This window comes from Rattus norvegicus, chromosome 5 (genome assembly GCF_021556685.1).
Source record: "Rattus norvegicus strain SHRSP/BbbUtx chromosome 5, alternate assembly SHRSP_T2T, whole genome shotgun sequence".
Taxonomy (NCBI): Eukaryota; Metazoa; Chordata; class Mammalia; order Rodentia; family Muridae; genus Rattus; species Rattus norvegicus.
The window spans coordinates 129,716,093-129,730,130 of record NC_141538.1 but is presented as its reverse complement, the minus strand read 5'-3'; the positions used below and the strand labels follow the sequence as shown (position 1 = coordinate 129,730,130).

Sequence of the window (14,038 nt, the reverse complement as noted above, 5' to 3'; positions counted from 1 at the left end):
CCTGAAACTCAGTGTCAGCCTGTCTAAGGTCCAGAGATGACACACTAGAACTGTGACAACCTTATCGTGCCAGGGGAGGAGTGAGCTGTTTGACTTTGCATCTAGTTTGAAATAGGAAACGAGTTTATTATGTATGAGTTTTAAGAAAAAATTTTTTAGGGGCTGGAGAGATGGTCAAAAGCACTAACTGTTCTTCATAGGATCCAGGTTCAATTCACAGCACCCACATGGCAGCTTACAACTGTCTTTATCTCCTATTGCAGGGTTTAACTCCCTCATGCATGCAAGTAAAACACTAATATACATAAAATTTTAAAAAATAAATTAAAAAATCTTCTTTTAGACAGAAGAAAAATGGATATCTTTGAAATACAGATTAAATATATTGGGATTTTTCTTCCTCTACTCAAAGTATCAACCCTGGAAGTATGATCCACTACAGTACAGAGTACAAATGTACTGGAGGGTGATCTCTCTTTCTGAGGTAGCCTTGTGGGGCAGGAGGGTGTGTTCTAGTTCCCAAAGAATACACTTATACAAAACAAGTTTTGGTTTGAATCCCTTTTCCCTCAAAGGCAAATTCATGTTTATAAAAAGATGCAGGGTTTTATAAAGCAGTCCACACACATTTGATCTTTTGCAATTTAAGAATATTAGGAGGGTTCAAAAATTTAAACTTGTAGAAAACTAGTTTGAAACATTTGCTCTGAAATTGTAGTCCTTTTGCATAAAAGTTTTAGAAGACTGAACCTGGTGATACAGGCTGAGAGCTAGAATGTTGGGACCTGTGCAGTAATCCTGCCACTCACCGCCTGAGTTCTAGACAAGTTATTCAACTACTCCAGTCTTAGCACTGTCATGTATACAAACCTGAGGGTTTTACTTCTGTGAGTTGTTGTAAGGTACAACAGACACATTCAGTAGCTATGCACATTTTGCATATTTTATTTACACATTGTTTTGGCATGGATTCACTAATGTCCCAACAGATTACAGCTGAGGATTACTTGTATAAACATCCTTTCAGAAGGAAGGTGTAGAATGGCTTTTTTTAAAGCTGAAATTGACAAGTATCTTATGATAAACATAGGCAACTCTTATTCCATCAAAACAAGAAAAGGTGTATACTTTTAATCTGTAGGCTGTCAAACAGACAAAAGTACAACAAACTAGTTAGTTCGTCTGTGAGTCGTGGACTTTGGAGCCTCTGCTTCGTTTAAGAAGGATGCGCACTACTGGACAGTGTCAGACATAGTGAGTTTTGTAAGATGATATGCACACAGACAACACAGATTACAACCTCGAGTTTGTGTTCTTTTAATCTGATCAAAGCAGACTCAGGCAGACTTGAATTTCTCTGAAGAGGAGGAGGTGGCCTGGCTCAGCATCTGCCTGTTTCCTTGTCATTTGGGTTTGGTTGGGTGGCCCTGAGCCTGGCTCGCTCCACCTGAGGCCTAGCGTAAGGAGCTCAGTCCGAAACACCGACTTCTCCTACTTTTTAGAAATCCAATTTATTTTTATTTTTGTGGTACTGGGGATTGAACCTAGGGCTTTACATATGTAGATAAGCTCTCTACCACCGGGCTGGGCTCCCCAGCAGTTGTTTCTACTTTTTATTTTAGAACAGGACCTCGCTTAAGTCCTTCTTGAACTCATTCTGTGAGCTCTTATAGGCCTTGAGCTTGGGATCCACCTGCCTTCATTGTCCAAGTAGCTGGGATTATAAGCCAGTGCCAATGGATTAGACTAAATTTCAATGATTTTTTTGTAATGCAAAGTAGTTTAAAGGCTTTTGTAAAATTTGTTCATTTGACAAGCCTAATATTACAATATTTCACCTGGAAGAAAGAGTTCATCTAAAAAGTTGAATTTCAGTTCCTGATCTTAAAGCTATTTCTTAGACTCTTCAATGGGAAACAGAATCCATTTCCATCCATGTGAATCAGTATTAGTGAAGGAACTTTTCCTTTGTCTAAGTTTCGGTTACAGTCAGGGGCAAGCCTGGGCCTCATGCATGCTAGGAGAGTACTCCGCCACTCAGCTGCAGCCCAGTCCTTTGTGCTCCTGCCTTTGTGCCACCCCAGGGACCAGTTCATTCTCAGAGCAGCTGCAAGGCTTGTCAGGGCTTCCTAAGTTACTAGGACTTACTCCAGATTTGAACATAGAATCATAAAGTAATCATCACAAAGCCGTTAGTGCAGTGGTTCTCTGCCTTCCTAGTGCTACAACCTTTTAATATAGTTCCTTGTGCTGTGGTGACCCCAACCATAAACTTATTTTTTGTTGCTGTGTCATAACTGTAATTTTGCTACTATCACGAATTGTAATGTAACTATTTTTTGGAGATAGCCATCTCCCAAGATGTCATGACCCACAGGTTGAGAACCCCTGCAACAGTGGCTTTAGCATCCAGGCTCTTGTTTCTATCCACAGCGTTTGGGGGGCACTGAGGTCCCGAGAGGCTTAGGTCTCTGTGTCAGTACATTCCCTAACTCACTTACTAGATACTTGCTTATTAAGCGTTGTTTTCATGATGGTATTTGTAATTGTCCTTTGGTTTCAGTTAATATCTATGGTAACTAGAATCAAATATTTAATTTAAGAAAGTCAGATTGAATCGCTTTTTAAAATAGGGAAGGCTTTTGATATCCTGAAAATAACTTAGACAGTAAATGACAATACTAAAAAAAAAAAGAAATGCCTTTACCATGGTCTCAGTTTATGTTTCTAAGTGTTTTTAAGGTTTTGTGGATACATTTGGGGATCATTGAGTAGTCAAGACCTCTTTTAGGCCATGCACACTAGCAAACCTCTATATTCAGAGCATGAAGAGGGAGCTAAGGCAGAAAAATACGAGTCCCAGGCCAGCCTAGGCCACAGATCAACACCCGGTCTCAAAATCAATCATTCCAGTTAATTGATCATCATAAATTCATCCAGACTGCCCTTTAAAGAACAATGTGAGTTGCTGTGGCATTTTGGTTTAAGGTACATCATGCTGTCAGAATAATTTCTTTATTTGGAATCAGAGAAATCTACATTTTTGTTCTTGCCCTAACATTGCTATTACATGTTTTAAGCACCCACCCCCAAAATGTCCTCAACCAAGACTTCTTCACATACCCAATCCAAGGCAAGCACATGGTAGAGTGTATAGCCAGGTGCCATAATTAGACGTGATGTGTGGTGCTGTGTGCTGCACAGTGCTGGGGCAGGAGATGAGGTTGAAACGATGCAGACCATCATCTGGTGACCGCTGCGGTGTCAGTAACGTGCTGTGGTGAGGTAAGAGCTGGGAGTGCTGAGTTGAGCTGAGGTTGTTGTTTGGCTCTCTTGCTTTGCAGGTTTTTCATTTAGCTTCCTCTGGACAGTGACTAAATCATTGTTTTCTTCCTTTCTATGCTCTATTGAGAGAAACTCTTACGCCTCTGTATAAAAAAATAAATTTCCCCTTTGCATTTTGACCAACTTACCTAAATGCTATCCTATGGATTTTGCTGTTAGAAATGTGGCAATTTATTTGTTTGGGTGGGTCAGCATGAAAGAACATCTAATTAAAAATAACTCTGCTGTGTTTCTTATCTCAGAGTACTATTAATCCTGTAGATGCAATATACCAGCCTAGTCCCTTGGAGCCTGTGATCAGCACAATGCCTTCCCAGACTGTCTTACCTCCAGGTACAGTATTCAGACCATGTTCCACAGAGTAATAGATACCAAACACAATAATCCTAGAGTTTCTATATATTTTGAAAATAATATAGCTGAAAGTGAGCTGGAAGAAGAAGAATGTGTCTTGGGGAGTAATGTTTTTGATGTAGAGGGTGGAGTTTTGTTTTTCAGAGGTGGTAGGCAGCATAGCAGTGAAGGTGCAGGTGTACTGGTAGGGCAGGATTCTGTGACTCAGAATGCATACACACCAGGAACAATTGATACTGCTGACCTAGTCAAGTGTAACCCAGTAATGTGTAAATGTGGAGTACTCTATAATTCTGAACAATATATTTTGCCATAGTGGACAAAGAGAAAGGGAATCTATATAAGGTATAAGATGCCTTCCTACTAGTTGAGAGGAGAATAGTTAATACAATTTAAAGGAAATAAAATTAACAAAAACCAGGCATATCAGCTCATACCTATGATCTCGGCATGTGGGAGGCTGAGGTAGGAGGATCCCCAAGAGTTGAGGCTGACCTGAGCTGAGTGATGTCTTTTCTCAAAAATCTGTTAGTTGCACCATATGTCTCTGTGTTCTCAAATGACAGTAAAGCCAGAGATTATGCTGTATAAAGTGAAGTCCTTCATAAAGATACCAATGAAGTCTTTTATGAATTTTTACTCCTTCAGAAAATGAGTTTTCCTTTCCTTAGCATTAATGAGGGGAAGTGGACTTGGTTTCTGACCTTACATGGTTTGAGTTTCAGCAGCACTGCCGTACTGGGTGCTGGCTGCCCTGGCTGGCTCAGCCGATGCTGAGAGTGAGTGTCAGGACTCTGGAGAAGCGGAAGGTCATAAGGAGAAACGTGGATTGGAATCACTGTAGAAAAGTTCATACTGAGGAGTTTAGATTCCAAACTGTTGAGGTGGTTGAGTGTGTGGAACTGCTCTTCTAACTTATTGCACATGTTCAAATCCAGAACCCGCTCAGTTGTGTAAGTCAGAGCAGCGTCCGTCCTCCCTGCCTGTTGGACCTGTGTTAGCTACCTTGGGACATCATCAGACTCCAACACCAAATAGTACAGGTACAGACCTGGGTAACCTTTCCTTCTTACGACTTTCCATTAACCTGTGAGACTTGTGTTTGGCTCCCAGTAGGGAGAAGGATAAGGAACCGTAATAGCGGCTGACACTGGCAATAGCTTAGTTTTTAATTGCAGTTCCTCCGTAAAGTGGGTACTTTGTAATCGAGCCAAGAATATTAGTAATTATAGTTTAATTTTTTAATATAGGGCTTTGTTTGTGTACCCTCTACTTGGGCTTCTGGTTGAATCTTTTTTAGAAAGTAAGTTGCTCACTTGAGACTGACACAGTCTCATGGACAAGGAGTCCGACAGTGTAGGATTGCAAAGACTGGGAGCGGGAAAGCCGGGCGATGCTCCCTGTTGACATGCACGTGTGTCCATCTGCACTGCCACTCTGTCCTGACCTCAGTAGGCTTCTGTGGCTGGCTCTCACAGCAAAGACGACTAAAACTCCCCTGCTTACCCAGCTAGGTCCACAGCATTGGTCTGTATTCACCTGGGTGGTTGTTAGCAGTTTGCCCACTGACAGGTAGGTGATTGCAGTATTTTCTTAGTAGGGCAATGAGTCACTGATTCACCTTTGACCCGTGTACTTTTTTAGGAAACATTTATCAGTCTCCTTTTTGTCAATTTTGTAGTATTAAATTTGACACTTTAATTTACATTTTATTTATAGTCTTCTTTACCCTTTCTCTGATATACAGGGCTACACCCATGTTAGATACTAGATTTATTTCTTTTGAAATTAATTAAATTTGCATCCTGTTAACTGTAGAACCAGACTCAAGGAAATGAATTTACAACTTTGACTTTGTTAACAGAAGTATAAAGGAAGTTTAAAAACTACATAGGTCCTGGTGAGCAGGTGTGACCCTGATGTTTCTTGTCAGTATAGAGACACTTCCTTGGTGGAACTTTTTCTATGTAACAGTGAAAAATTATCATGTGACCTTAGCCCATCTTAAATCTTGGGGCAGTGAGTAAATTATAGTTGGGCTTTTTCATATTTAACAGCATGAATGCCTTTCAAACTTGAATCAAAACTAGGAGTCAGCAGTAGTTCTTTTACTTGGGAAATGCTAATAAGTAATTTTAGTAATGAGTTTAAGGGTTTTTGGCTTTTGTGTTTCGTGAATTCTGGCGTCCCTGTCATGCCAGCCTCGGGAAACTGGAGCAGGAACTGCTGCATGTCTGCGGCTAGCTTGATCCATAGACTAAATTACAGACCACAGGGCTACAGAAGGAAGAGAATAGCCTGTGAGCTTTGTTTATTCATTTGTTTTATATGATGTAATTATGTTCAAGTTGTAAAGTGGCCAAAATTTCTCCTCTTGGGATACGTAAAACTGGTTATTAAATGAAAATGTGAGGAACATTTCTGTGTCAACCAGTTTTAATATAAATTATTTTCAGAGGGTGAGGGTTATCTTCTGAGAATCATTTCTGATAAAGGTACTATAAAGTATCTTAACATTTTAGAGATAGATTTAAGGACATTAAAAAACTACGTTAATGATTTCTGTCTTGTTTTCATTCTAACTTCCCTATGTTCTCCACCCTTTTTTCCTTCTCTAGCATAGAAACATTCCTTAACAATAAGTCACATGAAGTCTTAGTCGTTGGGCTTGTAGTTTACATTCGCATCCATTTTCTTCTGTTTTCCACTGTGTGGTCACAAACACAATTTGCCTGTTAATTGTTGTGATTCATGGTCTGTTTTTCCTGTTCCACCAGTTTCTTAGGTCCTTTCTTTTTTTTGCTTTTGAGGAACAGAGAGAATTTAGTTATTTGGCAAAGCAAGTTGCCTTTGGAATTTTTACAGTAAGCTTTACTTTAGGGAACAAGCCATTTTGCCTAAAAGGGATCTTTGTGAACCTGGTACATAGGAGAGCTGGTTGGTTTATTTTATTGACTTAACCAAGATGCAAGAACAGGCTAAAGGTCTAGAGGTAGATCTTCATTGCTTCTGTTACCGCTATCTTTGTTTTTCTTATTAGCTGTTGTTTTTGATTGGATTTCTCTCTGTAGTTGTGGGTGGCCCATAACTAGCTGTGTAGACTGGCCTTGACTTCAGAGAGATGTCCACCTCTGCCTTCCAAGTGCTAGGAGCAAAGGCATGCACCATCATGCCTGGGTTCCTTGCCTTTTGATTGGTAGCAATACTGAACCTCAGTGTCCACTGGGCATCTGTGATAGATCCACATGACAGCCGTCAGACAGTCTTAAGTAAGCGAGTCTCCCTTCCTGGACGTTTGTTTGTTCTCACTCATTACTGGACAGCATAGCAGATATGCAGAGACCAGATGATAGTCTTTCCTCTGGCTGTCCATTAGTTCTGCCTTCTTTAGTTAGATTCCGTTGTTAGAAGATGCTCTTGTGGTCTTCCTTTCCTGCATGCTTCCTTTAGTAGCTCTGTTTTATCTCTGCTCTGACCCATATGCACCTGACTTTAGGAAGGACTTGGGTGCTGTGTACCCAGGACCTTGTGGAAACATTTTCCGTTTTCTATGACCAGTGGCTTGAAGACTGACTATGCACGCTGTCCAGGCAGTATCTCGCAGTCGTGCAGTCTTGCATCTCCACTGCTGTTGGTATCTAAGTGTATGGTATAAAGAGCCATGGCTCCCGCTGGGGCTGGTGTCTGTTGTAGGATGCCAAACAGCAGCACGTGTGCAAGCAGAACAACTGCCTCCCTTTCTACTACGGAACACAAGTTCATCTTAAATTACAGAGTGGGGATAGAGAGTTTATTCCCATTTGCTTAAAAGGTTGTGTCCCGGCTGTGGGTGCTCTTGCTCAGTGGAGATCACTCAGTGGGAGAACATTTTTTTAGTATGTCTGAATCCCTGGAATCTGTTAACTGCTGTAAAATGAATAGAGATTAAAAAGGCCGTGTCCCCATTCTGTAGCACAATTGGCCTTCTTATTTTCATTGTCTGATTTAACTGTTGGTTAAAAAATAGGGTGAGAATTTTATCAGTTGACCAAACTCAGTCTTGACTTTAGAAAGGTCTGTTGTGGGCCCATCTCCCTAATTACACTGTTTTCCCTAATTGAAAACTTTTGACTCCTAGGCAGTGGGAATTCACCACCTAGCAGCAGTCTAACTCCTCCCAGCCATGTCAACTTGTCTCCAAATACAGTCCCAGAGTTCTCTTACTCTAGCAGTGAAGATGAGTTCTATGATGCTGATGAATTCCATCAAAGTGGCTCATCCCCAAAGCGCTTGATAGAGTAAGTATGTGGATGATGTATGCATTCAGATTTTAAAGGATGTGGTCCGCAGACTGCTGGCAGTGACACACTGCCTCCTAAAGGCTCATTGAGCAAAGTCAGTTCTGTGACAGTTTTGACTTGTACTCCTGAGTTAATACTATAAACTGAATGAATAGCATCTGCTATGGTAATGTTAGATTAGCTCTGTATATTCCTCTAGTGGCACTGCTATCTGGAAAGAGTCACGTTGTATATGTTTGGATAGGAATGAGGGTATTTGACAACTTAAGCTGGAATTTTATTGGGTGGAGGAATGATAGAAAATAACTCAGTTTGTTGGGGGAAATAAACTACACACACACCACACACACATGATGCATGGTATGATGTCTTAGCCTTTTTGATTGATTATAGACTGGAAGCTTATAAATAATAGGATTTTATTTCTCATAGTGCAGCCCAAAATCCGGATGCTGGCAGATTTATTTGCTTGTTAGGAGGCCTGCTTTCTGTTTCACAGGTGACACCATCTGGTAATGTTTTCTTGTGGTGGAAAACAAAGCAGATCTCTAGAGCCTCTAATTCTGTATAGCAGAGTTGTTATCTCCTGACTTGATTGTCACTCAAAGGCTATACCTCTTAGTACTGCCACATTGGCAACTCAAGTTTCAGCATTAGAATTTAGGAACAGAGTTGGAAAGAGAGCTCGGGGGTTAAGAGCACTGGCTCCAGAGGATCCATGTTCAATTCCTAGCACCCACATGGCAGCTTACATCTGCCTGTAACTTCAGTTCCAGGGAATCCAATGCCCTCTTCTGCTCAGGAGGATCATGCATACATGTAGAATACATAAGCTTCCACTTAAATGTTCGCACCATGGCATACATTGTGGTCATGTACAGGAAACCATGGGACACATGCAGGTGTTGAGCTAGGGGAGAGTTCCAAGAGAAGAGAGAATGTTATTCTAAGGTGTGATGAGGTTAAGTTAGAGAACAGAATTGGGGACAAGAAGAGGAAAGGACAAACTGAACCCTGTTAAAAAAGATGTGGAGGTGGAGTGGCTTCTCCTCAGAGGGAGAGCCTGTTTGTAGCAAACTGACACGCAATCCTGGGAACAGTTGGCAGCACTGCTTCCTTACCTGTTAGCCCTGTGCTCACCATTGCCTAGAGGGTCTTCAGTTTGTATGATGGAATTCGAAGCATCCATGGACAGGCTCCGCAGGTCAGATCATGACATGACGTGGACGAACCGGCCCACATCTGAGTTACTGCATTAGCAATACTGTGAAGCACTGAAAAGGCAGGCATCACTGGTGACCTGCTGTGTTTTGGAGGGGATGTGAGTATGAGGAATCTGAAGAATGACTAGTATGACTATGAACAGCAATAATCATGCCTACTCGGTCGGATTCTCTGCACCTTTTCAAAGTAGCCTGGAGTGTGGCCGCTGTGCATACCTTTAACCTCAGCACCCAGGAGGCAGACGCAGGCCAATCTGTCTGAATTCCAGGCAGGCTGCTCTGTGTAGCAAGTTCCAGGGTAGCTAGGACGATGTAATGAAACCCTGTCTCAAACAAACAAAAGTAACAGTTAATGACTGGTGAGACCTCCACAGTGTTGCAGGCCTACATACTCCACAGTGCACCTACGTGCGAAGTCAGGCAGGAGCTGCATTTAGTTTACTAACTACCTTTTGTGGAAAGAGGGGAAAACACATTTTTCTTGTTTATACTTAAACACTGGGAGAAAACAAACTACTAAGTACCTAGTGGGGGATGGATGCTGGATTAAAACAGTTATATAAGCAGAAGCGAGCACACTTTTTACAGTTCACACTTCAGTTCTTGTTTTGTTTGGGGTTCATTGTTGCTGTCTAGTGATGGAAATTGAGCTCTTGGCCTTGTGGGTGAGAAGCATTTACTTAACTACTTAGTTATACCCACTGCCCATATGAATTGTTATGAATAAGGACTAATACAATACAAGCAAAGACAAAAAGCAAGCAAACAAACAAAAACCACCAATAGAGAGAGAGTTTTCCAGTGTCAGGGTCAGGATGGAGAAGGCTGGGAATTACAAGTAAAAGTCTGTTCCAGATGTTCCCCTTCATTTTAAGAAGCAGTAATGAGAAACCCTGCTTTGTGCATGGCATTGGTCTGCTCATCATGTTTCTCTTGGGTGTCTTGTTTTTTTTTTTTTTTTTTTTTTTTTTTTTTTTTTTTTTTTTTTGCAAAGGCATAGTCAATACAGTTGCATGCACATTTGTTTACTTCAAACCATCAACACAGTCTCAGGAGCACAGCCATTTCAGAGTTCTCTTGTGTCCCTTTGTCCTTTCTCCCAGCACATGTCTTCTCATCCACAAGCAACCACTCATCTCTTTTCTGTCACTAGGACTGAGGTGTAGCTCAGTGGGTAAGTGCTTGCCTGGCATGCATTAAACCCAGCCCTGGGGTGCGGCAGGAAGCAGTAACAATGAAAAGGACAAGAATGTTGTGTTTCTTGGTCACACAGCAAACACTGCTTCCTTTTACACAGCACTGCACTGTGAGGCTCCCTCGTGCTAACCTTGAATTGATGCGTCACCAGCTCATTTCCTTTGCGTTGCTAGGCATTTTTCTACTGTAGAAAATTCCTATTATTATACTACTATGTTCAGTTATTGATAGCTGTCAATTTTAGTTAGACTTCAGTTGTTACAAAAAATCTTTTGCACTCCTATCCCCACCCCAAGGCATGGAGGGCAGAGTGCTTTATTTATGTATGTAATGTGACTGGCGTGCAAGACATGCTGTTTTATTTGTTAAGCTTTTAGGAATTTTGAACATCTTCCCATGAATGTTGGCAGCTGCTGGCCATGTCTGCATTTTAGATGCCCAAGATCGTGTAGTATCAAGGAAAGGTTAAACCATAGGTAGAAAGAGGAGACAAAATCTGGTATTCAGCTAAGCAGCTCAGGTGACCTTCCCCGGGGTGGTCCCTGGGGATGGAGGGGAGATACTGAGCAGGAAGGTTTGACAGATCCCGCTGATAGGTTTTCCTCACTGGAAAACGTCTGAAGTGCACTGAATGAAAGCTAGGTATGTAGCCTTGTACAGAGAAGGCTTTCAGCCACACTTACATGTTAGCTGATGAGTAAAAGGCTTATCGGCCTCCGCACAGGCAGGTTGCTATGGCTCAGGTGTCTGAATTCTAGAACCTCAGATGCATTGAATTCTGAATCAGTTTTGTTGGATGACCTTGGCCAACTTTCTTTTCCTGTGCAATTCTCAGTTTCCCCATTGGTAAAATGGGGATAATAATAAGTTCAGTATGGATGAGTCATCGTGAATATTCACATGAGAACAATGTAAGTCAGACTTGCGCTCAGACAAGGCATTCACTTCACTTGTGCTTCTCAGAGAGATGCTCAGCTTTGTTCTTGCTGGACATTTTTCCTGCTCTTGGAAGTTGGTGCAATTGTTGGAACTTAGGTTTTGTTTTGTGTGGTAAAATAAACCTGGGACAGATTATATGTGAACTGTAAGCTGTCTGTCAGCCAAGCCTTAGGGACTGAAAGTTCTTTCTTTCTTTCAGTAAGCACTGTATGTAGTGCCAAGTAGTGGTGGCACACGTCTTTAATCCCAGCACTCAGGTGATAGAGGCAGGCAGATCTCTGAGTTCAGCCTGGTCTACAAAGTTCTCGGACAGCCAAGGCTACACAGAGAAATCCTGTCTTGGAAAACCAAAAAGAAGAGGAGGAGGAGGAGGCAAGAGAAAGGAGGAGGAAGGAAAGGAAAGGGAAGGGAAGGGAAGGAAAGAGAAGGGGGAAGGGGAAGGAAAGGAAAGGGGGGAGGATTGTGTGTGAGACTTAGTTTGTTGTTTTTAAGAATGCACACGAAATAAGAACTAGCATTCATCTGCTGTACTGACTCACAGTAGACCCACTGTTGGCTCCTGATTCGTGTCAGTGTGGGAAATTCAGCTTTTGAAGTTGAGGAAAAGTAACTTACATGTGGTATAAATGAACACCGGAGAGAGAGTCAGGAGGAGGGGCAGGAGCCAGATGAACGGAAGGAGTTGGCTTTACATGGTGGGCTCTTCTCTTTCTCTTGCTCTGTCTCTGCTAATCCCTCTCCTCCTTTAATTCTTTTCATGTTTACTGTTTTTACATTTTCCCTTTCTCAAATTCATGACCTTTTTTTTTAATAGTTTCTTCACACATATATAATTACATATATATGAGTAAATATGTAAGTACAGCCTACTGAGTTCATTTGTTGCTCTGTACGTAAGGCTGGTCATGGTGTTGGATAAGCACTGGGGGGGGGTCTTCTTGGAGAAGAGTTGAACTCCTTCTCTTGGTAATTATTAATTACTTATGTCTCTTCATCTAGAGGAGTCCCCGTTGGATTTCCTCCATCCACATTGGCATGTCAACTGGTGTTATCATCACTGTTAAGGCTTATTAGGTAGCCATGCTATTGAGATAAGACAATTTTGCAACACACATCCTGGTTCTCTGACTCTTAAAAATCTTTCTGCCCCAGCCCCAAGGGGGGAACCCCAAGGTCTCTTGCTTTCTGTAAGGCTTTTCTGTAAGGCTGTCTGTCTACTACAAAGTGACACTTTGTGATGTGAGTGGGAGCTGCCCTTCTCTTTATTTATAAGGATATGCTTTTAGAATGCAGTCAGACAGTATGGTGGTTTGGGGAAGCAGCAGGGGTAGGTTCTCCTCGGCTCCCTGGCCTTGCTGGCCAGGGAGTTGTCTAGGTATACAGCATCAGAAGTGAATTCACAATTGAGTGGGTGGTAAGTCCAGTCAGACAGCTCTTGGCTACTCCAGGCTTGACCTGTGAGCCGTCTCTCTAGACACATCTCATCTCACAGTCCCTACATGCTCTTATGTTCAACTTTTCATATTCTTTGTCCGCATGCCCTGATTCCTCTAGTTAATCTCCAGTTCCGGCCAGTCTGCCTTACCCTTGCTCCATTCTATTGTATGGCTTTCCCCTGAGTTTTCTCATCGGGTCGTTGGGGTTTTCGACTCCATCTTTATTTTTACCTGGGCTCTCTCTTCAGTACATCGAGTCTTATTTCCTTCTCCCAATGTTTGTGTTTCCTTGGGCATCACTTTGTTGCTATTCTCCTGAAGTTCATTGAGCTATTTGTATCTTCATTAAACTCCTTGAATTCTTTGATGAAGCCCATGATTATTCTTTTAAGTTCTGTGCCTTAGGGTTCGCCTAGGTAATTCTCATTGGAGAGCATTTCTTCTGTAGGACTGGTAGATCCAGGGGATATATACCATTTGGCCCTTTGTATTGTTTATGTTTTGTGTTGAGACCTGGGCATGTGGACTTCTTTCCTCCGCTATGTATCTGGTGTGAGATTCCCGGCTGCCCCTGTTGAGTGGAACTTTGGTTCAGTTTGGTTGGGTAATTTCATACAATGTATGGGGAACTAGTTGGTCAGTTTTCAGACACTCAGTGTTGATTTTGGATGGAGGATGATGGTTCCAGTTCAGTGTTAGTAAGAATTCGTGTGAATGGGACAAATGATTAGACCTGCTTGGGCTGCTGTGCACGCTGTGCTCTCCAGAGCTATGTGTGGGAGATAGTGGGGCTGGGACAAGGGTTTTGGACACCGTACAGCGTACAGGCTATGTGGCAAGGCCCAAGGGCTGGGGACACCACAAATGGACAAAGTAATGGTGCTTAGTGTTGCATGTTGTGTCATAAACTATTGAGAAGTCATTACTTTCCCAAAAAATTATAAATTTTTAAAAATCTAACGTACTCATCTTTGCCTAGGGTTGGAGAAAGAGATCACTCAACAAAATCAAACAAAAAGCGGTGTGCCTTAATTAGTGCTTGCATGACAGGTTTAGCAACAACCATTTAGAAAAGAATTCCAAAGTAAAAACTTGATTTTCTTCTTTAAAGGTTCAGCTGTTTTATATTTAAACAGAATTTAAAGATTCTCTTAAACACTAGCTATTTTCTTTTAAATTTCTTACTACATTTTGTGTCTGGGGGGCTGTACCACAGTTAGCTGTGGGAGTCAGAGAACAACTTTCAGGAGTCAATTTTCTTTTT

The 14,038-nt window shown here is 41.8% G+C and overlaps 1 protein-coding gene across 31 annotated transcripts in view; it reads left to right on the top strand.

The window, feature by feature from the left end:
• Osbpl9 (oxysterol binding protein-like 9) overlaps positions 1-14,038 on the top strand; it is a 142,762-nt gene that overhangs the window by 114,693 nt on the left and 14,031 nt on the right. For 17 of the 31 annotated variants that reach the window (XM_087548190.1, XM_087548189.1, XM_087548188.1 and 14 more), the window contains 3 exon segments: positions 3,588-3,678; positions 4,638-4,742; positions 7,817-7,976. The exons of 5 other annotated variants lie outside the window; for them this stretch is intronic. In XM_087548190.1, the coding sequence (XP_087404316.1) occupies positions 3,588-3,678; positions 4,638-4,742; positions 7,817-7,976 (356 nt within the window). 31 annotated transcript variants of the gene reach the window in all.